Source organism: Oncorhynchus kisutch, linkage group LG12, assembly GCF_002021735.2.
Source record: "Oncorhynchus kisutch isolate 150728-3 linkage group LG12, Okis_V2, whole genome shotgun sequence".
In the NCBI taxonomy this organism is placed as follows: domain Eukaryota; kingdom Metazoa; phylum Chordata; class Actinopteri; order Salmoniformes; family Salmonidae; genus Oncorhynchus; species Oncorhynchus kisutch.
In genome coordinates this window covers 876,409-899,995 of record NC_034185.2, presented here as the reverse complement: position 1 = coordinate 899,995, position 23,587 = coordinate 876,409, and the positions used below count along the sequence as shown (strand labels likewise).

The 23,587-nt window shown below is 45.4% G+C and overlaps 1 protein-coding gene across 3 annotated transcripts in view; it reads right to left on the bottom strand.

The window, feature by feature from the left end:
- LOC109881379 (DNA (cytosine-5)-methyltransferase 3A) overlaps positions 1-23,587 on the bottom strand; it is a 94,075-nt gene that overhangs the window by 61,767 nt on the left and 8,721 nt on the right. For 2 of the 3 annotated variants that reach the window (XM_031836705.1, XM_031836706.1), the window contains 2 exons: positions 14,181-14,294; positions 13,841-13,957 (listed from right to left, as the gene is read on the bottom strand). In XM_031836705.1, the coding sequence (XP_031692565.1) occupies positions 13,841-13,957; positions 14,181-14,294 (231 nt within the window). The remainder of the gene's footprint in view (positions 1-13,840; positions 13,958-14,180; positions 14,295-23,587) is intronic. The other variant, XM_031836707.1, reaches the window with a different exon arrangement.

Sequence of the window (23,587 nt, the reverse complement as noted above, 5' to 3'; positions counted from 1 at the left end):
TTACCTGAATGGACTATTACTACCAAGGATTATCAAGAAGAAAAAAAACTTCCAACAAACCAAAATCTGCAGTATAAGCACAGCGGAACCTGGAAATACCATCCAGCACAAAACTGAGTGAGTAATGTTCAGTCTAAACTTACTTCTGAACCCAAAAATGTAACCTTTTGGGGTAGGGGGCAGCATTTTCACTTTTGGACGAATAGCGTGCCCAGGGTGAACTGCCTCCTACTCAGGTCCCAGATGTTAATACATTGGATAGAAAACACTCTGAAGTTTCTAAAATTGTTTGAATGATGTCTGAGTATAACAGAACTCATATGGCAGGCGAAAACCTGAGAGAAATTCAACCAGGAAGTGGGACATCTGAGGTTTGTAGTTTTTCAAAGCTTGGCCTACCGAATACACATTGAGATATGGATGAGGTTGCACTTCCTAGGGCTTCCACTAGATTTCAACCGTCTTTAGAAACTTGAATGAGGATTCTACTATAAAGGAGGGGCTCATGAGACCTCTTTGAGTCAGTGGTCTGGCAGAGAGCCTTGGTCTCATGATGCGCGCTCCCGACAGAGTTACCTCTCATTCCAGCGCTTTTTCTGAAGGCAAAGGAATTCTCCGGTTGGAACATTATTGATGTTCTGGAGGAAGTGCCTGCGCCTCATGAAGATGCATTACTGGGATGAACACGCTAACAACAAGTGGCTATTTGGACATAAATGATGGAACTTTATGGAAAAAATCAGACCTGGGCCCTGTCGAACTGGGATTCCTGGGAGTGCCTTCTGATGAAGATCATCAAAGGTAAGTGAATATTTATGGTGTTGTTTCTAACTTTGTTGATTCCAAAATGGCGGATATTCCTCTGGCTGTTTTGGGCTCCGAGCGCCGTTCTCAGATGATGCTTTTTCCATTAAAGATATAAATACATCTGACACAGCGGTTGCATTAAGGACAAGTCGAGCGGTTGCATTAAGGAGAAGTCGAGCGGTTGCATTAAGGAGAAGTCGAGCGGTTGCATTAAGGAGAAGTCGAGCGGTTGCATTAAGGAGAAGTCGAGCGGTTGCATTAAGGAGAAGTCGAGCGGTTGCATTAAGGAGAAGTCGAGCGGTTGCATTAAGGAGAAGTCGAGCGGTTGCATTAAGGAGAAGTCGAGCGGTTGCATTAAGGAGAAGTCGAGCGGTTGCATTAAGGAGAAGTCGAGCGGTTGCATTAAGGAGAAGTCGAGCGGTTGCATTAAGGAGAAGTCGAGCGGTTGCATTAAGGAGAAGTCGAGCGGTTGCATTAAGGACAAGTCGAGCGGTTGCATTAAGGACAAGTCGAGCGGTTGCATTAAGGAGAAGTCGAGCGGTTGCATTAAGGAGAAGTCGAGCGGTTGCATTAAGGAGAAGTCGAGCGGTTGCATTAAGGAGAAGTCGAGCGGTTGCATTAAGGAGAAGTCGAGCGGTTGCATTAAGGAGAAGTCGAGTCGAGCGGTTGCATTAAGGAGAAGTCGAGCGGTTGCATTAAGGAGAAGTCGAGCGGTTGCATTAAGGAGAAGTCGAGCGGTTGCATTAAGGAGAAGTCGAGCGGTTGCATTAAGGAGAAGTCGAGCGGTTGCATTAAGGAGAAGTCGAGCGGTTGCATTAAGGAGAAGTCGAGCGGTTGCATTAAGGAGAAGTCGAGCGTTGCATTAAGGAGAAGTCGAGCGGTTGCATTAAGGAGAAGTCGAGCGTTGCATTAAGGACAAGTCGAGCGGTTGCATTAAGGACAAGTCGAGCGGTTGCATTAAGGACAAGTCGAGCGGTTGCATTAAGGAGAAGTCGAGCGGTTGCATTAAGGAGAAGTCGAGCGGTTGCATTAAGGAGAAGTCGAGCGGTTGGCATTAAGGAGAAGTCGAGCGGTTGGCATTAAGGACAAGTCGAGCGGTTGCATTAAGGAGAAGTCGAGCGGTTGCATTAAGGAGAAGTCGAGCGGTTGCATTAAGGAGAAGTCGAGCGGTTGCATTAAGGAGAAGTCGAGCGGTTGCATTAAGGAGAAGTCGAGCGGTTGCATTAAGGAGAAGTCGAGCGGTTGCATTAAGGAGAAGTCGAGCGGTTGCATTAAGGAGAAGTCGAGCGGTTGCATTAAGGAGAAGTCGAGCGGTTGCATTAAGGAGAAGTCGAGCGGTTGCATTAAGGAGAAGTCGAGCGGTTGCATTAAGGAGAAGTCGAGCGGTTGCATTAAGGAGAAGTCGAGCGGTTGCATTAAGGAGAAGTCGAGCGGTTGCATTAAGGACAAGTCGAGCGGTTGCATTAAGGACAAGTCGAGCGGTTTGCATTAAGGACAAGTCGAGCGGTTGCATTAAGGAGAAGTCGAGCGGTTGCATTAAGGAGAAGTCGAGCGGTTGCATTAAGGAGAAGTCGAGCGGTTGCATTAAGGAGAAGTCGAGCGGTTGCATTAAGGACAAGTCGAGCGGTTGCATTAAGGACAAGTCGAGCGGTTGCATTAAGGAGAAGTCGAGCGGTTGCATTAAGGAGAAGTCGAGCGGTTGCATTAAGGAGAAGTCGAGCGGTTGCATTAAGGAGAAGTCGAGCGGTTGCATTAAGGAGAAGTCGAGCGGTTGCATTAAGGAGAAGTCGAGCGGTTGCATTAAGGAGAAGTCGAGCGGTTGCATTAAGGAGAAGTCGAGCGGTTGCATTAAGGAGAAGTCGAGCGGTTGCATTAAGGAGAAGTCGAGCGGTTGCATTAAGGACAAGTCGAGCGGTTGCATTAAGGACAAGTCGAGCGGTTGCATTAAGGACAAGTCGAGCGGTTGCATTAAGGAGAAGTCGAGCGGTTGCATTAAGGACAAGTCGAGCGGTTTGCATTAAGGACAAGTCGAGCGGTTGCATTAAGGACAAGTCGAGCGGTTGCATTAAGGACAAGTCGAGCGGTTGCATTAAGGACAAGTCGAGCGGTTGCATTAAGGAGAAGTCGAGCGGTTGCATTAAGGAGAAGTCGAGCGGTTGCATTAAGGAGAAGTCGAGCGGTTGCATTAAGGAGAAGTCGAGCGGTTGCATTAAGGACAAGTCGAGCGGTTGCATTAAGGACAAGTCGAGCGGTTGCATTAAGGAGAAGTCGAGCGGTTGCATTAAGGAGAAGTCGAGCGGTTGCATTAAGGAGAAGTCGAGCGGTTGCATTAAGGAGAAGTCGAGCGGTTGCATTAAGGAGAAGTCGAGCGGTTGCATTAAGGAGAAGTCGAGCGGTTGCATTAAGGAGAAGTCGAGCGGTTGCATTAAGGAGAAGTCGAGCGGTTGCATTAAGGAGAAGTCGAGCGGTTGCATTAAGGACAAGTCGAGCGGTTGCATTAAGGACAAGTCGAGCGGTTGCATTAAGGACAAGTCGAGCGGTTGCATTAAGGACAAGTCGAGCGGTTGCATTAAGGACAAGTCGAGCGGTTGCATTAAGGAGAAGTCGAGCGTTGCATTAAGGAGAAGTCGAGCGGTTGCATTAAGGAGAAGTCGAGCGGTTGCATTAAGGAGAAGTCGAGCGGTTGCATTAAGGACAAGTCGAGCGGTTGCATTAAGGAGAAGTCGAGCGGTTGCATTAAGGAGAAGTCGAGCGGTTGCATTAAGGAGAAGTCGAGCGGTTGCATTAAGGAGAAGTCGAGCGGTTGCATTAAGGACAAGTCGAGCGGTTGCATTAAGGACAAGTCGAGCGGTTGCATTAAGGACAAGTCGAGCGGTTGCATTAAGGAGAAGTCGAGCGGTTGCATTAAGGAGAAGTCGAGCGGTTGCATTAAGGAGAAGTCGAGCGGTTGCATTAAGGAGAAGTCGAGCGGTTGCATTAAGGACAAGTCGAGCGGTTGCATTAAGGACAAGTCGAGCGGTTGCATTAAGGAGAAGTCGAGCGGTTGCATTAAGGAGAAGTCGAGCGGTTGCATTAAGGAGAAGTCGAGCGGTTGCATTAAGGAGAAGTCGAGCGGTTGCATTAAGGAGAAGTCGAGCGGTTGCATTAAGGAGAAGTCGAGCGGTTGCATTAAGGAGAAGTCGAGCGGTTGCATTAAGGAGAAGTCGAGCGGTTGCATTAAGGAGAAGTCGAGCGGTTGCATTAAGGAGAAGTCGAGCGGTTGCATTAAGGAGAAGTCGAGCGGTTGCATTAAGGACAAGTCGAGCGGTTGCATTAAGGACAAGTCGAGCGGTTGCATTAAGGAGAAGTCGAGCGGTTGCATTAAGGAGAAGTCGAGCGGTTGCATTAAGGAGAAGTCGAGCGGTTGCATTAAGGAGAAGTCGAGCGGTTGCATTAAGGAGAAGTCGAGCGGTTGCATTAAGGAGAAGTCGAGCGGTTGCATTAAGGAGAAGTCGAGCGGTTGCATTAAGGACAAGTCGAGCGGTTGCATTAAGGACAAGTCGAGCGGTTGCATTAAGGAGAAGTCGAGCGGTTGCATTAAGGAGAAGTCGAGCTTTAATTCTGTGAATAACACTTGTATCTTTTATCAATGTTTATTATGAGTATTTCTGCAAAATCACCGGATGTTTTGGAATCAAAACATTACTGCCTGTAAGGCGCCAATGTAAACAGAGATTTTTGGATATAAATATGCACATTATCGAACACAACATACATGTATTGTGTAACATGATGTCCTATTAGTGTCATCTGATGAAGAGCATCAAAGGTTAGTGATTAATTTTACATTTATTTCTGCTTTTTGTGACTCCTATCTTTGGCTGGAAAAATTGCTGTGTTTTTTCGACTTGGCTGTGATCTAACATAATCATATGTTGTGCTTTAGCTGTAAAGCATTTCTGAAATCGGACACGATGGGTAGATTAACAAGATGTTTATCTGTCATTTGCTGTATTGGACTTGTTAATGTGTTAATGTGTGAAAGTTACATATTTTTGAATTTCGCGTGCTGCCTTTTCAGGGGAATTTTGTCGAAAGGTTAAAGATAATTATCTCTAGGTCATTTTCTTATACAAAGCCTATAAATAAGGATACGAAGCTACCAAGCTGCTAAGAAAGAAACTGACTGAAATTTGCATTGAAGTGTGAAGTGAGTGAGAGGTGTGAAAACTCTTGAGCCTAACAATGGCAGGAGAGTTTCACAGCCCCCCCCCCCCCCAAATGCAGAGGCTTTTGAAGCCCCCTCCATCTGTGCAGAGGTCATTACAATACAGTACCCCATCTCTATTTTTAGCTGATATGCAACCAGGATACTTCAGTTGTAAATGACCTCTATAAGAAACAATATTATTGCTTAGATCACATCAGAAGATATCCTCCTCAGAATCTCCAAAATACAACAGCCGCAGGACAACTTTGCTTGGATGTCATATTTTACCTTTATAAAGGACCATTCGCCAAAACTGAAAAGATATAGTAAGCTAACAACCTCCTTTTCCACGTGGAAAAGCTGGTGGACAGAGACTTGCTAGCTACGTTAGCTAGCTAGCTGGGATTTTCTATAAGGAATCTGCCTCCCACAAAAAGCTTCTCTCAAGTGGGTGTGACACCTAATCCTGCTGCCGACTGCACTGCTGCTTGGATTCCACCTGGTGATCTATTCACCGTCTGCCCTGACCTGTCTCCCCCTGTCTGGTACAGGTACTCCCCCCTCTCTCCCGAGCTTTGCTCCAGCACACTAGCGCTGTTGGGGCGAGTGAATCTGAACTTACAAGTCGTTAAAAATGTTCTCTGGTGCTTTATGCTATTTGCCTCCTGCTTTGTTGATGATGATCTTGCTTTTTTACCCAACCGTGGGACAGACTGTTTGTTCCCACACTCGGGACTCTGACTCTCTATTGGTTACACAGACTCTTGGCCTCCCATCCTATTCTAACTACCTCTCGCCAGCTTTGTTTTCATGTTATCTGATGAAATTGCTGTACAATATGATCTTAATGCCATCTAATGCACATTCAAATATTATAAATCAACACTGCAGAGCTCTCCCTGTCCTCTGATGTGTCCTGATTGTATTACTGCTGATTATATCTGGAAATGTGCATGTACACCCTGGCCCATCTACTGTTGGTGGCCCCAATTGGTAGCCCCAATTCTGACTTGTGCTCTGATATCGGTTTCAATGATTTCTGCTCTCGTAAAATCCTGTGGATATTGTTATCCACGTCGGCACCAATGGTGTTAGGATGAAACAGTCAGAGATCACCAAGCGCAACATAGCTTCAGCGTGTAAATCAGCTAGAAAGATGTGTCGTATCGAGTAATTGTCTCTGGCCCCCTCCCAGTTAGGGGGAGTGATGAGCTCTACAGCAGAGTCTCACAACTCAATCGCTGGTTGAAAACTGTTTTCTGGCCCTCCCAAAAGATAGAATTTGTAGATAATTGGCCCTTTTTCTGGGACTCACCCACAAACAGGACCAAGCCTGACCTGCTGAGGAGTGATGGACTCCATCCTAGCTGGAGGGGTGCTCTCATCTTATCTACCAACATAGACAGGGCTCTAACTCTTCTAGCTCCACAATGAAATAGGGTGCAGGCCAGGCAGCAGGCTGTTAGCCAGCCTGCCAGCATTGTGGAGTCTGCCACTAGCACAGTCAGTGTAGTCAGCTCAGCTATCCCCATTGAGACGATGTCTGTGCCTCGACCTAGGTTGGGCAAAACTAAACATGGCGGTGTTCGCCTTAGCAATCTCACTAGGATAAAGACCTCCTCCATTCCTGTCATTATTGAAAGAGATCATGATACCTCACATCTCAAAATAGGGCTATAATGTTAGATCCCTTACTTCAAAGGCAATTATAGTCAATTAACTAATCACTGATCATAATAAGCAAATTACATAAGCAAATTACGGACTCCTCTTTAAATATGCTTATTCCTTCAAAGCTCAGTTGTCCTGAGTCTGCACAACTCTGCCAGTCTGGATCAAGAGAGACACTCAAGTGTTTTAGTACTATATCTCTTGACACAATTATGGAAATTATCATGGCCTCTAAACCTTCAAGCTGCATACTGGACCCTATTCCATCTAAACTACTGAAAGAGCTGCTTCCTGTGCTTGGCCCTCCTATGTTGAACATAATAAACGGCTCTCTATCCACCGGATGTGTACCAAACTCACTAAAAGTGGCAGTAATAAAGCCTCTCTTGAAAAAGCCAAACCTTGACCCAGAAAATATAAAAAACTATCGGCCTATATCGAATCTTCCATTCCTCTCAAATTTTTTTGAAAAGGCTGTTGTACAGCAAATCACTGCCTTCCTGAAGACAAACAATGTATACGAAATGATTACGTCTGGTTTTAGACCCCATTATAGCACTGAGACTGCACTTGTGAAGGTGGTAAATGACCTTTTAATGGCATAAGACCGAAGCTCTGCATCTGTGCTTGTGGTCCTAGACCTTAGTGCTGCTTTTGATACCATCGATCACCACATTCTTTTGGAGAGATTGGAAACCCAAATTGGTCTACACGGACAAGTTCTGGCCTGGTTTAGATCTTATCTGTCAGAAAGATATCAGTTTGTCTCTGTGAATGGTTTGTCCTCTGACAAGTCAACTATAAATTTCGGTGTTCCTCAAGTTTCCGTTTTAGGACCACAAATGTTTTCACAATATATTTCACCTCTTGGGGATGTCATTCGAAAACATAATGTTAACTTTCACTGCTATGCGGATGACACACAGCTGTACATTTCAATGAAACATGGTGAAGCCCCAAAATTGCCCTCGCTAGAAGCCTGTGTTTCACACATAAGGAAATGGATGGCTGCAAACTTTCTACTTTTAAACTCGGACAAAACAGAGATGCTTGTTCTAGGTCCCAAGAAACAAAGATATATTCTGTTGAATCTGACAATTAATCTTAATTGTTGTCCAGTCGTCTCAAATAAAACTGTGAAGGACCTCTGGGTTACTCTGGACCCTGATCTCTCTTTTGACAAACATATCAAGACTGTTTCAAGGACAGCTTTTTTCCATCTACGTATCATTGCAAAAATCAGAAACTTTCTGTCCAAAAATGATGCAGAAAAATTAATCCATGCTTTTGTCACTTCTAGGTTAGACTACTGCAATGCTCTAACTTTCTGGCTACCCGGATAAAGCACTAAATAAACTTCAGTTAGTGCTAAATACGGCTGCTAGAATCCTGACTAGAACCAAAAAATGTGATCATATTACTCCAGTGCTAGCCTCCCTACACTGGCTTCCTGTCAAGGCAAGGGCTGATTTCAAGGTTTTACTGCTAACCTACAAAGCATTACATGGGCTCGCTCCTACCTATCTCTCTGATTTGGTCCTGCCGTACATACCTACACGTACGCTACGGTCACAAGACGCAGACCTTCTAATTGTCCCTAGAATTTCTAAGCAAACAGCTGGAGGCAGGGCTTTCTCCTATAGAGCTCCATTTTTATGGAACGGTCTGCCAACCCATGTGAGAGACGCAAACTCGGTCTCAACCTTTAAGTCTTTACTGACCTTTAAGTCTTCCTGTCTGGGTTGGCGCCCCCCCTTGGGTTGTGCCGTGGCCTGAGTGGGTTGAGTCACTGATATGATCATCCTGTCTGGGTTGGCGCCCCTCCCCTTGGGTTGTGCCATGGCCTGAGTGTGTTGAGTCACTGATGTGGTCATCCTGTCTGGGTTGGCGCCCCCCCCCTTGGGTTGTGCCGTGGCCTGAGTGGGTTGAGTCACTGATGTGGTCATCAGGTCTGGGTTGGCGCCCCCCCCCCCCCCCCTCCTTGGGTTGTGCCGTGGCCTGAGTGGGTTGAGTCACTGATGTGGTCATCCTGTCTGGGTTGGCGCCCCCCCTTGGGTTGTGCCGTGGCCTGAGTGGGTTGAGTCACTGATGTGGTCATCCTGTCTGGGTTGGCACCCCCCCCCCCTTGGGTTGTGCCGTGGCCTGAGTGGGTTGAGTCACTGATGTGGTCATCCTGTCTGGGTTGCCCTCCCCTTGGGTTGTGCCGTGGCCTGAGTGGGTTGAGTCACTGATGTGGTCATCCTGTCTGGGTTGGCGCACCCTTGGGTTGTGCCGTGGCCTGAGTGGGTTGAGTCACTGATGTGGTCATCCTGTCTGGGTTGCCCCCCCCCCCTTGGGTTGTGCCGTGGCCTGAGTGGGTTGAGTCACTGATGTGGTCATCCTGTCTGGGTTGGCGCCCCCCCCCCCCTTGGGTTGTGCCGTGGCCTGAGTGGGTTGAGTCACTGATGTGGTCATCAGGTCTGGGTTGGCGCACTCCCATCCCCCTTGGGTTGTGCCGTGGCCTGAGTGGGTTGAGTCACTGATGTGGTCATCCTGTCTGGGTTGGCGCCCCCCCTTGGGTTGTGCCGTGGCCTGAGTGGGTTGAGTCACTGATGTGGTCATCAGGTCTGGGTTGCCCCCCCCCTTGGGTTGTGCCATGGCCTGAGTGGGTTGAGTCACTGATGTGGTCACCCTGTCTGGGTTGGCGCCCCCCCTTGGGTTGTGCCGTGGCCTGAGTGGGTTGAGTCACTGATGTGGTCATCCTGTCTGGGTTGGCGCCCCCCCCCCCCCCCCCCCTTGGGTTGTGCCGTGGCCTGAGTGGGTTGAGTCACTGATGTGGTCATCAGGTCTGGGTTGGCGCACCCCTCCCCCCTCCCCCTTGGGTTGTGCCGTGGCCTGAGTGGGTTGAGTCACTGATGTGGTCATCCTGTCTGGGTTGGCGCCCCCCCTTGGGTTGTGCCGTGGCCTGAGTGGGTTGAGTCACTGATGTGGTCATCAGGTCTGGGTTGGCGCCCCCCCCCCCTCCCCCTTGGGTTGTGCCATGGCCTGAGTGTGTTGAGTCACTAATGTGGTCATCCTGTCTGGGTTGGCGCCCCCCCTTGGGTTGTGCCGTGGCCTGAGTGGGTTGAGTCACTGATGTGGTCATCCTGTCTGGGTTGCCCCCCCCTTGGGTTGTGCCGTGCCCTGAGTGGGTTGAGTCACTGATGTGGTCATCCTGTCTGGGTTGCCCCCCCTTGGGTTGTGCCGTGGCCTGAGTGGGTTGAGTCACTTATGTGGTCATCCTGTCTGCGTTGGCGCCCCCCCTTGGGTTGTGCTGTGGCCTGAGTGGGTTGAGTCACTGATGTGGTCATCAGGTCTGGGTTGGCGCCCCCCCCCCCCCTTGGGTTGTGCCATGGCCTGAGTGTGTTGAGTCACTGATGTGGTCATCCTGTCTGGGTTGGCGCCCCCACTTGGGTTGTGCCGTGGCCTGAGTGGGTTGAGTCACTGATGTGGTCATCCTGTCTGGGTTGGCGCCCCCCCCCCCCTTGGGTTGTGCCATGGCCTGAGTGGGTTGAGTCACTGATGTGGTCATCCTGTCTGGGTTGGCACCCCCCCTTGGGTTGTGCCGTGGCCTGAGTGGGTTGAGTCACTGATGTGGTCATCCTGTCTGGGTTTGCGCCCCCCCCTTGGGTTGTGCCGTGGCCTGAGTGGGTTTAAGTATGCTCTCTCTAATTCTCTCTTTCTCTCTTTCTTTCTCTCTCTCGGAGGACCTGAGCCCTAGGACCATGCCTCAGGACTACCTGGCATGATGACTCCTTGCTGTCCCCAGTTCACCTGGCCGTGCTGCTGCTCCAGTTTCAACTGTTCTGCCTGTGATTATTATTATTTGACCATGCTGGTCATTTATGAACATTTGAACATCTTGGCCATGTTATAATCTCCACCCGGCACAGCCAGAAGAGGACTTTTTTATTTATTTGTATTTATTTATTTCACCTTTATTTAACCAGGTAGGCCAGTTGAGAACACCTTTATTTAACCAGGTAGGCCAGTTGAGAACACCTTTATTTAACCAGGTAGGCCAGTTGAGAACAAGTTCTCATTTACAACTGCGATCCTGTAATTCCACAGGCTCTGGCCATCTGGCCAAAATAACTCTCAGCTGAAGAGAAGCAGCGATTTGCGAGGGCAACTTAAGATATGATGGCTAATGTGGAGACAGACCCAGAGGACCCCGATGTCTTTTTAATAACCTCCCCACCCTGGATCTTCCCTGGGTTTGAGGAGCTGATAACGTCAGCAGACCGGAGGAGAAGGGCCAATGGGGAGAAAAAGCACCGTCAGAACGAAAACCGGAGAAACAGTCCACAGCAGCCCTTCCCAGAACACCCGATTGTGCAACAGACCACAGACAATCACCTGCACATTAGAGACTATTTTCACTGACTCTTCACACCTACTTGCACCAACTCCCACTCTCTCACCTTACATACAGTATGTATTGCACTGTTGAGGAGAGCTTGGATTGTTTGGGTTGTTTGGTTTGTTATTTCATTATTTTTTGGTGGAAGGTTTGGGATTTTACTTATGTATACCATTTCTATCTTTTTATTTAAAGCAGAGATTTTGTATTTTATAATTTGCTGACTTTTGAACACCTTTTGGTCGGGGGCAATAAAGTGCAGTTGTATGAAGGGAGGGTGGCTGTGAGAATGAAGGGAGGGTGGCTGTGAGAATGAAGGGAGGGTGGCTGTGAGAATGAAGGGAGGGTGGCTGTGAGAATGAAGGGAGGGTGGCTGTGAGAATGAAGGGAGGGTGGCTGTGAGAATGAAGGGAGGGTGGCTGTGAGAATGAAGGGAGGGTGGCTGTGAGAATGAAGGGAGGGTGGCTGTGAGAATGAAGGGAGGGTGGGTGTGAGAATGAAGGGAGGGTGGCTGTGAGAATGAAGGGAGGGTGGCTGTGAGAATGAAGGGAGGGTGGCTGTGAGAATGAAGGGAGGGTGGCTGTGAGAATGAAGGGAGGGTGGCTGTGAGAATGAAGGGAGGGTGGCTGTGAGAATGAAGGGAGGGTGGCTGTGAGAATGAAGGGAGGGTGGCTGTGAGAATGAAGGGAGGGTGGCTGTGAGAATGAAGGGAGGGGAACTCCACCCCCCCCCCCCCCCCCCAGCTGAAAAGGTAGCGCAGGGAATTCAAAAATATTATTTAGAAATATTTAACTTTCACACATTAACAAGTCCAATACCTCAAATGAAAGATAAGCATCTTGTTCATCTACCCATCGTGTCTGATTTTTAAAATGTTTTACAGTGGAAACACAACGTATATTTATGTTAGACCACCACCAAATCAAAGGGAAAACGCAGCCATTTTTTCCAGCCAAAGATAGAGTCACAAAAGCAGGATTAGAGATAAAATGAATCACTAACCTTTTGAAAATCTTCATCAGATGACACTCATATGACATGTTACACAATACATTTATGTTTTGTTCGATAATATGCATATTTATATCCCCAAATCTCGGTTTACATTGACGCCAAGTTCAGAAATGCCTCCGAAATATCCGGAGGAATTATAGAAAGCTACGCCAGATAACAGAAATACACATCATAAACTTTGACTAAAGATACATGTTCTACATATAATTAACGATACACCGGTTCTTAATGCAACCGCTGTGTCACATTTTTTTTCAACGTTACGGAAAAAGCCTAACATTGCAATAGTCCTAGTTCCACAATAAATCGTTGTTTTGTTCCATAATGTCCAATACTAGTGTCCAATTAGCTGCATTTACTATCACTTTCAGCTCACGTGCCCAAAAGCTGACCCTGGTCCAGGACAACTCGCACGAAAACTTCAAAAAGATATATTCCAGGTCGAATAAACTGGTCAAACTAAGTAGAGAATCAATCTTCAGGATGTTATTTTCATATATATCCAATAACGTTCCAACCGGATCATACGTTTTCATCTGCACCCAAATGGAACGACGGTGGCACCCACAGAGAAATGCGCCACAGGAAAATGGCATTCTGTCGGGACACTGACTATTTCCCCTCCCATTCGGTCAAAGTTCCCAGCAAATGCTCCATTCCACTTTCTACTGAATGAGGACATCTAGTGGAAGGCGTAGGAAGTGCCACCAGATCCATATCTTGTTGGGAAAGGAAGGGGCGATGACGTCAAAGTTGCCCCACATTCAGAATTTCACTTCTTGTTTGGAAGATTGCCTGCCCTATGAGTTCTGTTATACTCACAGACATAATTCAAACAGTTTTAGAAACTCCAGAGTGTTTTCTATCCAATAGTAATAATAATGCATATATTAGCAATCTAGGACAGAGTAGGATGCAGTTCACTATGGGCACACAATTCATCCAAAGTGAAAATACTGCCCCCTATCCTCAACAAGTTTTAAAACATTAAACAATGAATTTAAAGTACACATTGAGTAAGTGTATTGACTTCAGATATAATAGAAAATCCATCTGGTATTTAAAGTATGTTATGTGAATTTTTGGGATATTTAAGTATACTGTAATATATTAAAAAATATATATAATTGTTTGCTGCCTAACAAAGTCACACACACACACATACACCACCCCACCTCCCCTTCCCCAAAACGTGTGTAAATATTGGATTATAAAGTATAATGCCTTCCTGCATTATACTTATGCTAAAATTGTTATTATATTCTACTGCAATTTACAACGATGTATACAGTACAACTAATACAACTTGGAAATTCATACTGATCAGAATAACAACATGTTTCACTTACTCGCCAGACATCAGAGCTCAGAAACTCTCTCTCTATCTCTCTCTGTCTGTAATTGGTCAGTAGTGAGGTGTATGATTTACACAGACAACTATTTGACTGAACATATGTTCTAATGAAACACACACACAAACTCTCCCTCCCCTGTCTGTGCAGTTTGAGCAGGTAGTCAATATATTGGGTTGTGAATGAGAAGGCTGTATTGTAGAGGACTGAGACCACAGCTGGCTGCAATACTACACCACTGTATCTGGAACTAGTTAACCTCACACACACACATGTATTTACTCTCAATCCCTTCCTCTCTCCCTCCTCTCCCTCTCTCTCTCCCTCCTCTTCCTCTCTCTCTCCCTCTCTCTCTCTCTCTCTCTCTCTCTCTCTCTCTCTATCCCTTTCCTCCCTCTCTCACTCCCTCCTCCCTCTCTCTCCTACCTCTCTACTCCAGCAGTTGATCCACTTGTCTCTCTGTCTCCTGCTGATGTAAAAAGGATCTCCAGCCTGAAAGGTCTCTCTGGGAACCGGCCTTCTGCGCAGCCTGCTGCCTTCCCCCTGCACACACACACGCACGCATGTTAGCTACTTTTGTCTGTCTGTCTGTCTGTCTGTCTGCCTGTCTGTCTGTCTGTCTGTCTGTCTGTCTGTCTGCCTGTCTGTCTGTCTGTCTGTCTGTCTGTCTGTCTGTCTGTCTGTCTGCCTGTCTGCCTGTTTGCCTGTCTGTCTTTGCTGAATGACCATCTTATTGTTATACAGGCACGCTAAGTGGAGTCCTTGCCTCCATGTTGGGGTCCTTCGGCTCCAGAGGCTCCATTTTCCGCCTGCCACGTTTCCTGCGAGGGGAAGGGTCAACTTCCTCTGGGGGTGTGGGGGGTGCCATCTCACACGAGTCCTGGAGAGAGAGAGAGAGAGAGAGAGAGACAGAGGTTGAAAAATAAAGACTGAACTTTAACCAATGACCACTATCAAATTACAGGGTTTTAATAATCAGGTGAGTGCTTCTGTGAGTGTGAGAGTTTTAACACCAGACTGAGACTGCCTTATATTAACAACAGCTATTTATCAACAGCTGTTAACAACAGTGTTCAATGAGGCTAGATGATATTAGCACTACAACAGTGTTCAATGAGGATAGATGCTATTAGTGTTACAACAGTGTTCAATCAAGCTAGCCGCTATTAGTGTTACAACAGTGTTCTATCAATCAAGCTAGCTGCTATTAGCGATACAACAGTGTTCAATGAAGCTAGCTGCTATTAGCATTACCTGTTCAATGAAGCTCAATTATATTAGTGTTACAACAGTGTTCAATGTAGCCAGTTGCTATTAGCATTACAATAGTGTAATGAAGCAAACTGTTTTTTAGCGTTACAACAGTGTTCAATGAAACTAGCTGCTATTAGCGTTTCTACAGTGTTCAATTAAGCTAGCTGCTATTAGTATTAAACCTATTGCTATTACCATTAGGCTACTGTGTTAGTACAAAACAGTTTCTAATGAAGCTAACCATGTAATGCTAAAATAGCATGGTGTGTTTAATAAAGCAAGCCATTCATAAAATCACGACCAAGTTAAACAAGGTGCTAATATTATGCTAGGCTGCTAACAGGCTAGCTGGATTTAACGATCCTATCAGCTAATCAGATCACTGTGTTAAAACAACAGTATCTAACATGTGACAAATACAATTTGATTTGATAACTAGCATACTGAAACAACACTGTATTTAATGATGCTAGAAGCAAAAAAAATGGCTGCTCTAACAGTCTAGCAGTTTTTATAGGTTTTAGAAACTCCAGAGTGTTTTCTATCCAATAGTAATAATAATGCATATATTAGCAATCTAGGACAGAGTAGGATGCAGTTCACTATGGGCACGCAATTCATCCAAAAAGTGAAAATACTGCCCCCTATCCTCAACAAGTTTTAAATCGATCTTCACACTCATAGTATAAACCAGCCTTTAATCTTGAACTCTTTGGTTGTTTAGTACACAGCCTCACATGTGAATCCTTAAAGAGATGGGTGGGGCTAAAGCTTAAAACACCCTGAATGTTCTGCTAGACAGGTAACTCTTTATCCACAATATAGCAGGGGGTGTAAAGCCATAACACATGTGTTTTGTTGCTGGCATGGCACCCCTAAATCTTCTAATCTTGCCAATGAAAAAAATCATTAAAGTAGTTGGCAATATCAGTTGGTTTTGTGATGAATGAGCCATCTGATTCAACGAATGATGGAGCTGAATTAGCCTTTTCCCCCCAAAATGAAGGAGCTCCAAAGCTTTTTACTGTCATTCTTATATCATTTATCTTTGTTTCATAGTGTAGTTTCTTTTTATTCAGTTTAGTCACATGATTTCTCAATTTGTAATACGTTTGCCAATCAGTTGTGCAGACAGACTTATTTGCCTTTCCTTTTGCCTTATCCCTCTCAACCATAAAATGATTAAATTCCTCATCAATCCACGGCGATTTATCCATTTTTACAGTCATTTTCTTAACGGGTACATGCTTATTAGTAACTGGACCAACACATATTCTTTACATCAACAACATAGGAATCACTACAAAACTTCTTGTATGATCTCGTGTGATGGTTTGGGGCTGCTTTGCTGGTGACACTGTCAGTGATTTATTTAGAATTCAAGGCACACTTAACCTGCATGGCTACCACAGCATTCTGTAGTGACACGCATCTGTTTTGTGCTTAGTGGGACAATGACCCAACACACCACCAGGCAGGAAACAAGTGCTCAGCATATGTGGGAACTCCTTCAAGACTGTTGGAAAAGCATTCCAGGTGAAGCTGGTTGAGAGAATTCCAAGAGTGTGCAAAGCCATCATCAAGGCAAAAAGAGGCTACTTTGAAGAATCTCAAATGTAAAATATATTTTGATTTGTTTAACACTTTTTTGGTTACTACATGATTCCATATGTGTTATTTCATTGTTTTGGTGTCTTCACTATTATTATTATTCTACAATGTAGAAAATATTAAAACTAAAGAAAATCCTTTGAATGAGTAGTTGTGTTCAAACCTTTGACTGGTAGGGGATACTGTATGTGGAATGGTACTGTATGTTCCTAACATAGGAGATCATCAAACACTTAGTAAGAAGAGGTATATAGAGAGAGAGATGGAGAAACAATGGGGGAGAGAAAGAAATACAAGAGGGAGAGAAAGAGAAAAATACGAGAACTAAGGACTGATCATCGGAATCCCCCATAAATGGAGAAAAATTTCACCCCAATAACTACTGTGCGATATGACTCAACAGCAACATTGGGAAAATTCTCTGCGTTATCATTAACAGCAAACTCGTACATTTCCTCAGTGAAAACAATGTACTTTTTACCAAATTAGAGTACAACAGACCACGTATTCACCCTGCACACCCTAATTGACAAACAAGAAACCAAAACGAAGGTCAAGTCTTCTCATGCTTTGTTAATTTCAAAAAGATTTTGACTCAATTTGGCATGAGGGTCTGCTATACAAATTGATGGAAAGCAGTGTTGGGAAAAAACATACATTATAAAATCCATGTACACAAACAACAAGTGTGCGGTAAAAATTGGCAAATAGCACACACATTTCTTTCCACAGGGCCGTGGGGTGAGACAGGGATGCAGCTTGAGCTTCACCCTCTTCAACATATATATATAAACAAATTGGTGAGGGCACTAAAACAGTCTGCAGCACCCGGCCTCACCCTACTAGAATCTGAAGTCAAATGTCTACCGTTTGCTGATGATCTGGTGCTTCTGTCACCAGCCAAGGAGGGCCTACAGCAGCACCTAGATGTTCTGCACAGATTCTGTCACACCTGGGCCCTGACAGTATATCTCAGTTAGACAAAATTAATGGTGTTCCAAAAAGGCCCAGTTGCCAGGACCACAAATAAAAATTCCATCTAGACACTGATGCCCTAGAGCACACAAAAAACGATACGTACCTTGGCCTAAACATCAGCACCACAGGTAACTTCCACAAAGCTGTGAACGATCTGAGAGTCAAGGCAAGAAGGGCCTTCTACGCCATCAACAGGAACATAAAATTTGACAAACCAATCAGGATCTGGTTAAAAGTACTTGAATCAGTTATAGAACCCATTGCCCTTTATAGTTGTGAGGTCTGGGGTCCGCACACCAACCAAGAATTCACAAAATGGTGCAAACACCAAATTGAGACTGCATAAAGAATTCTGCAAAAATATCCTCAGTGTACAACATAAAACACCAAATAATGCATGCAGAGCTGAATTAGACCGATACCCGCTAATTATCCAAATTCAGAAATTAGCTGTTAAATTCTACAACCACCTAAAAGGAAACGATTCCCAAATCTTCCATAACAAAGCCATCACCTACAGAGAAATGAACCTGGAGAAGAGTTCCCTAAGCAAGCTGGTCCTAGGGCTCTGTTCACAAACACAAACAGACCCCACAGTGGCAGAATACCTGACCAACTAGAAAGAGAATAGACGCCACAGAGCCCCAGGACAGAAACAGGAACACATTTAGACCCAACCAAATCATGAGAAAACAAAAGGATACGTACTTGACACATTGGAAAGAATTAACAAAAAAACTGAGCAAACTAGAATGCTATTTGGCCCTAAACAGAGAGTACACAGTGGCACAATACCTGACCACTGTGACTTTTATTTATTTATTTTTATTTCACCTTTATTTAACCAGGTAAGCAAGTTGAGAGCAAGTTCTCATTTACAACTGTGACCTGGCCAAGATAAAGCAAAGCAGTTCGACACATGCAACAACACAGAGTTACACATGGAGTAAAACAAACATACAGTCAATAATACAGTAGAAAAATAAGACTATATACCATGTGAGCAAGTGAGGTAAGATAAGGGAGATAAAGGCAAAAAAGGCCATAGTGGCAAAGTAAATACAATTAGCAAGTAAAACACTGGAATGGTAGATTTGCAAGAATGTGCAAAGTAGAGATAGAAATAATGGAGCAAAATAAATAAATAAAGTAGGGAAAGAGGGAGTTGTTTGGGCTAAATTATAGATGGGCTGTGTACAGGTGCAGTAATCTGTGAGCTGCTCTGACAGCTGGTGCTTAAAGCTAGTGAGGGAGATAAGTGAGATAAGATTTTTGTAGTTCGTTCCAGTCATTGGCAGCAGAGAACGGGAAGGAGAGGCGGCCAAAGGAAGAATTGGTTTTGGGGGTGACCAGAGAGATATACCTGCTGGAGCGCGTGCTACAGGTGGGTGCTGCTATGGTGACCAGCGAGCTGAGATAAGGGGGGACTTTACCTAGAAGCATCTTGTAGATGACCTGGAGCCAGTGGGATTGGCGACGAGTATGAAACGAGGGCCAGCCAACGAGAACGTACAGGTCGCAGTGGTGGGTAGTATATGGGGCTTTGGTGACAAAACGGATGGCACTGTGACAGACTGCATCTAATTTATTGAGTAGGGTATTGGAGGCTATTTTGTAAATTCTACATTTAACTTTGGATTGGAGATGTTTGATATGGGTCTGGAAGGAGAGTTTACAGTCTAACCAGACACCTAGGTATTTGTAGTTGTCCACATATTCTAAGTCAGAGCCCTCCAGAGTAGTGATGTTGGACAGACGGGCAGGTGCAGGCCTAGAGGGTTGTTAACACAGTGTCCAAAGAAGGGCCAGAAGTATACAGAATGGTGTCATCTGCGTAGAGGTGGATCAGAGACTCACCAGTAGCAAGAGTGACATCATTGATGTATATAGAGAAGAGAGTCGGTCCAAGAATTGAACCCTGTGGCACCCCCATAGAGACTGCCAGAGGCCTGGACAACAGACCCTCCAATCTGACACACTGAACTCTTATCAGAGAAGTAGTTGGTGAACCAGACGAGGCAATCATTTGAGAAACCAAGGCTGTCGAGTCTGCCGATGAGGATGTGGTGACTGACAGAGTCGAAAGCCTTAGCCAGGTCAATGAGTTTCTTATCAATGACGGTTAAGATATAGTTTAGGACCTTGAGCGTGGCTGAGGTGCACCCATGACCAGCTCTGAAACCAGATTGCATAGCGGAGAAGGTATGGTGGGATTTCAAAATTGTCGATAATCTGTTTGTTGACTTGGCCTTAAAAAGGCAGGGTACGATAGATATAGGTCTGTAGCAGTTTGGGTCTAGAGTGTCTCCCCCTTTGAAGAGGGAGATGACTGCAGCTGCTTTCCAATCTTTGGGAATCTCAGACAACACGAAAGAGAGGTTGAACAGGCTATTAATAGGGGTGGCAACAATTTCGGCAGATAATTTTAGAAAAAAAGGGTCCAGATTGTCTAGCCCCGCTGATTTGTAGGGGTCCAGATTTTGCAGCTCTTTCAGAACATCAGCTGACTGAATTTGGTAGAAGGAGAAATGGGGAAGGCTTGGGCGAGTTGCTTTTGGGGGTGCAGTGCTGTTGACCGGGGTAGGGGTAGCCAGGTGCAAAGCATGGCCAGCCATAGAAAAATGCTTATCGAAATTCTCAATTATAGTGGATTTATCGGTGGTGACAGTGTTTCCTATCTTCAGTGCAGTGGGCAGCTGGGAGGAGGTGTTCTTATTCTCCATGGACTTTACAGTGTCCCAGAACTTTTTGAGTTTGTGTTGCAGGAGGAAAATTTCTGTTAGAAAAAGCTAGCCTTGGCTTTTCTAACTGCCTGTGTATAATGGTTCCTAGCTTCCGTGAACAGCTGCATATCACGAGGGCTGTTCGATGCTAATGCAGAACGCCATAGGATGCTTTTGTGTTGGTTAAGGGCAGTCAGATCTGGAGAGAACCAAGGGCAATATCTGTTCCTGGTTCTAAATTTCTTGAATGGGGCATGCTTATTTAAGATGGTGAGGAAGGCTTTCTTTTTTAAATAACCAGGCATCCTCTACTGACGGGATGAGATCAATATCCTTCCAGGATACCCCGGCCAGGTCGATTAGAAAGGCCTGCTTGCTGAAGTTTTTCAGGAAGCATTTGGCAGTGATGAGTGGAAGTCGTTTGACCGCTGACCCATTACGGATGCAGGCAATGAGGCAGTGATCGCTGAGATCTTGGTTGAAAACAGCAGAGGTGTATTTAGAGTGCAAGTTGGTTAGGATGATATCTATGAGGGTGCCCGTGTTTACAGCTTTGGGGTGGTACCTGGTAGGTTCATTGATCATTTGTGTGAGATTGAGGGCATCAAGCTTGGTTTGTAGGATGGCTGGGGTGTTAAGCATGTTCCAGTTTAGATCGCCTAGCAGCACGAGCTATGAAGATAGATGGGGGGCAATCAGTTCACATATGGTGTCCAGAGCACAGCTGGGGGCAGAGAGTGGTCGATAGCAGGCGGCAACGCAGAGAGACTTGTTTTTAGAGAGGTGGATTTTTAAAAGTAGAAGTTCAAATTGTTTGGGTACAGACCTGGATAGTAGGACAGAACTCTGCAGGCTATCTTTGCAGTAGATTGCAACACTGGCCCCTTTTCCGTTCTATCTTGTCTGAAAATGTTGTATGTTGTAGATGAAAATTTCAGAATTTTGGGCAGAATTTGCTAAAAGCAGTGAATAAAACAAATTTAGGGAGGAGTCTTCTAATGTTAACATGCATGAAACAAAGGCTATTACGGTTACAGAAGTAACAGAAGAGAGCGCCTGGGAAATAGGAGTGGAGCTAGGCACTGGATGTGAATACAGTGGAGGTAAACCTAGGTATTGAGTGATGATGAGAGAGATATTGTCTCTAGAAACATCATTGAAACCAGGAGATGTCATCGCATGTGTGGGTGGTGGAACTAATAGGTATTCATTATAGGGCAGCCTCTAGCAGGGCTTAGAGTGTGGTCATAAGGCTCCAGTGAGTAGTGAGGTTGGTTGGGGTAACGGCGATACAGACAGCTAGCCAGGCCATCAGTAGCAAGCTAGCATAGGATGGAGGTCTGTTTTAGTCACCTCGTACGTTTCCGTTGGTAGATTAGTGGGGTTCCGTGTGGTACATGGGGATCAATCCAATTGGAAAAATAGATATAGTTATAGTGAACCAAGAAAAATTGTCTGATAGATCTATTCAGATAGCAGCCGATAAGACTAGTGATAACGATTAGTGGTATTCAGGTAACGTCGCGACGGAGGGGCCAGTTGGATAACTCCCTCGGCAGATAACGTCGGTAGTCCAGTTGTGAAGGCCCGGTGGGGCTCCGCATTGGCAGTAAAACGGGTCAAGATAGGTGATTGTAGCCCAGGAGTGGCTGATGGAACTCTTTAGCTGGCTAGCTCCGGAATAATTTATGTTTGCTCCGGGATCGACGTAAGCCAATAGTCACACAGATAGCAGCTAGCTAGGAAAAATAGGTCCGGTATGTTCTGGTCTGAGTCGCGTTGTACAAAACTGGCAATAGATTTTCGAACTAAAGGATAGCTGATGACCACAAACCGTGGTTAGCTGAATACTAACTTTAGCCAGTAACTGGCTAGCTTCTGGCTAGCTTCTGGCTAGCTTCTGGTTAGCTTTCTGGCTAGCTTCTGGCTAGCTTCTGGCTAGCTTCTGGTTAGCTTCTGGCTAGCTTCTGGCTAGCTTCTGGTTAGCTTCTGGCTAGCTTCTGGTTTAGCTTCTGGCTAGCTTCTGGCTAGCTTCTGGCTAGCTTCTGGCTAGCTTTCTGGTTAGCTTCTGGCTAGCTTCTGGCTAGCTTCTGGCTAGCTTCTGGTTAGCTTCTGGCTAGCTTCTGGCTAGCTTCTGGTTAGCTTCTGGCTAGCTTCTGGTTAGCTTCTGGCTAGCTTCTGGCTAGCTTCTGGTTAGCTTCTGGCTAGCTTCTGGCTAGCTTCTGGTTAGCTTCTGGCTAGCTTCTGGCTAGCTTCTGGTTAGCTTCTGGCTAGCTTCTATTGTGGATTTCAGATTTTAGGTAAATAATACTTTTTTTAAATTGGTGAGGCGGGTTGCAGGAGAGTGTTTTGAAGTTGAGTTTTTGGAAAATAAAATATATAAAAGATATGCGAAGAAAGGTGTAATATATATATATACGGGACACGACAAAACGAGGACAAATGACGTCTGACTGCTATGCCATCTTGGACTGACCCAAACTTAAGGAAAGCTTTGACTGTGTACAGACTCAGTGAGCATAGCCTTGCTATTGAGAAAGGCCACTGTAGGCAGACCTGGCTCTCAAGAGAAAACAGGTGTTCACTGCCCACAAAATGAGGTGGAAACTGAGCTGCACTTCCTAACCTCCTGCCAAATGTATGACCAGATTAGAGACACCAGCGATGAACAAACAACATTGTAAATGCAACCCATATTTAAGTTTATTTATAATAATATGTCTCTATTCCTCTGAAATGTTTGTCAATGTAATGTTTACTGTAAATGTTTGATGCTTGACAACATAAACATATGTTTCCCAATAAAGCCCTTTGAATTGAGAGAGAGATAGAGACAGACTGACAGGCAGACACAGAAAGAGAGAGACAGACACACAGAGAGAGAGAGACAGACTGACAGTCAGACAGAGAGAGACAGACAGACTGACAGACAGACAGAGAGAGAGAGAGACAGACTGACGGACAGACAGACACAGAGAGAGAGAGACTAACAGACAGATAGAGAGAGAGAGAGAGAGAGAGAGACAGAGAGACAGAGAGACAGAGAGAGAGAGAGAGAGAGAATAATAATATTAATTAAGCTACCAGGGCTGAATCTACAGCAGACAGAGAGAGAGAGAGAGAGAGAGAGAGAGAGAGAGAAAGAGAGAGAGAGAGAGAGAGAGAGAGAGGAGAGAGAGAGAGAGAGAGAGAGAGATGACAGAGAGACAGGAGGGAGGAGAGAGAAGAGAGAAGGAGAATATATGATTAATTAAGCTACCAGGGCCTGCGTGAATCGACAGCAGCAGAGACGAGAAGAGAGAGGCAGAGAAGAGTAGAGAGAGAGAGCGAAGGACAAGAGACAGAGCAGAGAGAGAGAGAGAGGAGAATAAAATATTAATTAAGCTACCAGGGCTGACTCCTACAGCAAGACAGAGAGAGAGAGAGAGAGGGGGGAGAGAAGAGAAGAGAGTAGACTCTATTGGCTGGGCTAATGAGACGAGGATCTGAGCTAGATGAGAACAATGAGAGAGAGAGAGAGAGAGAGACAGAAGAGAGAGAGAGAGAGAGAAAAATAATATTAATTAAGCTACCAGGGCTGAATCTACAGCAGACAGAGAGAGAGAGA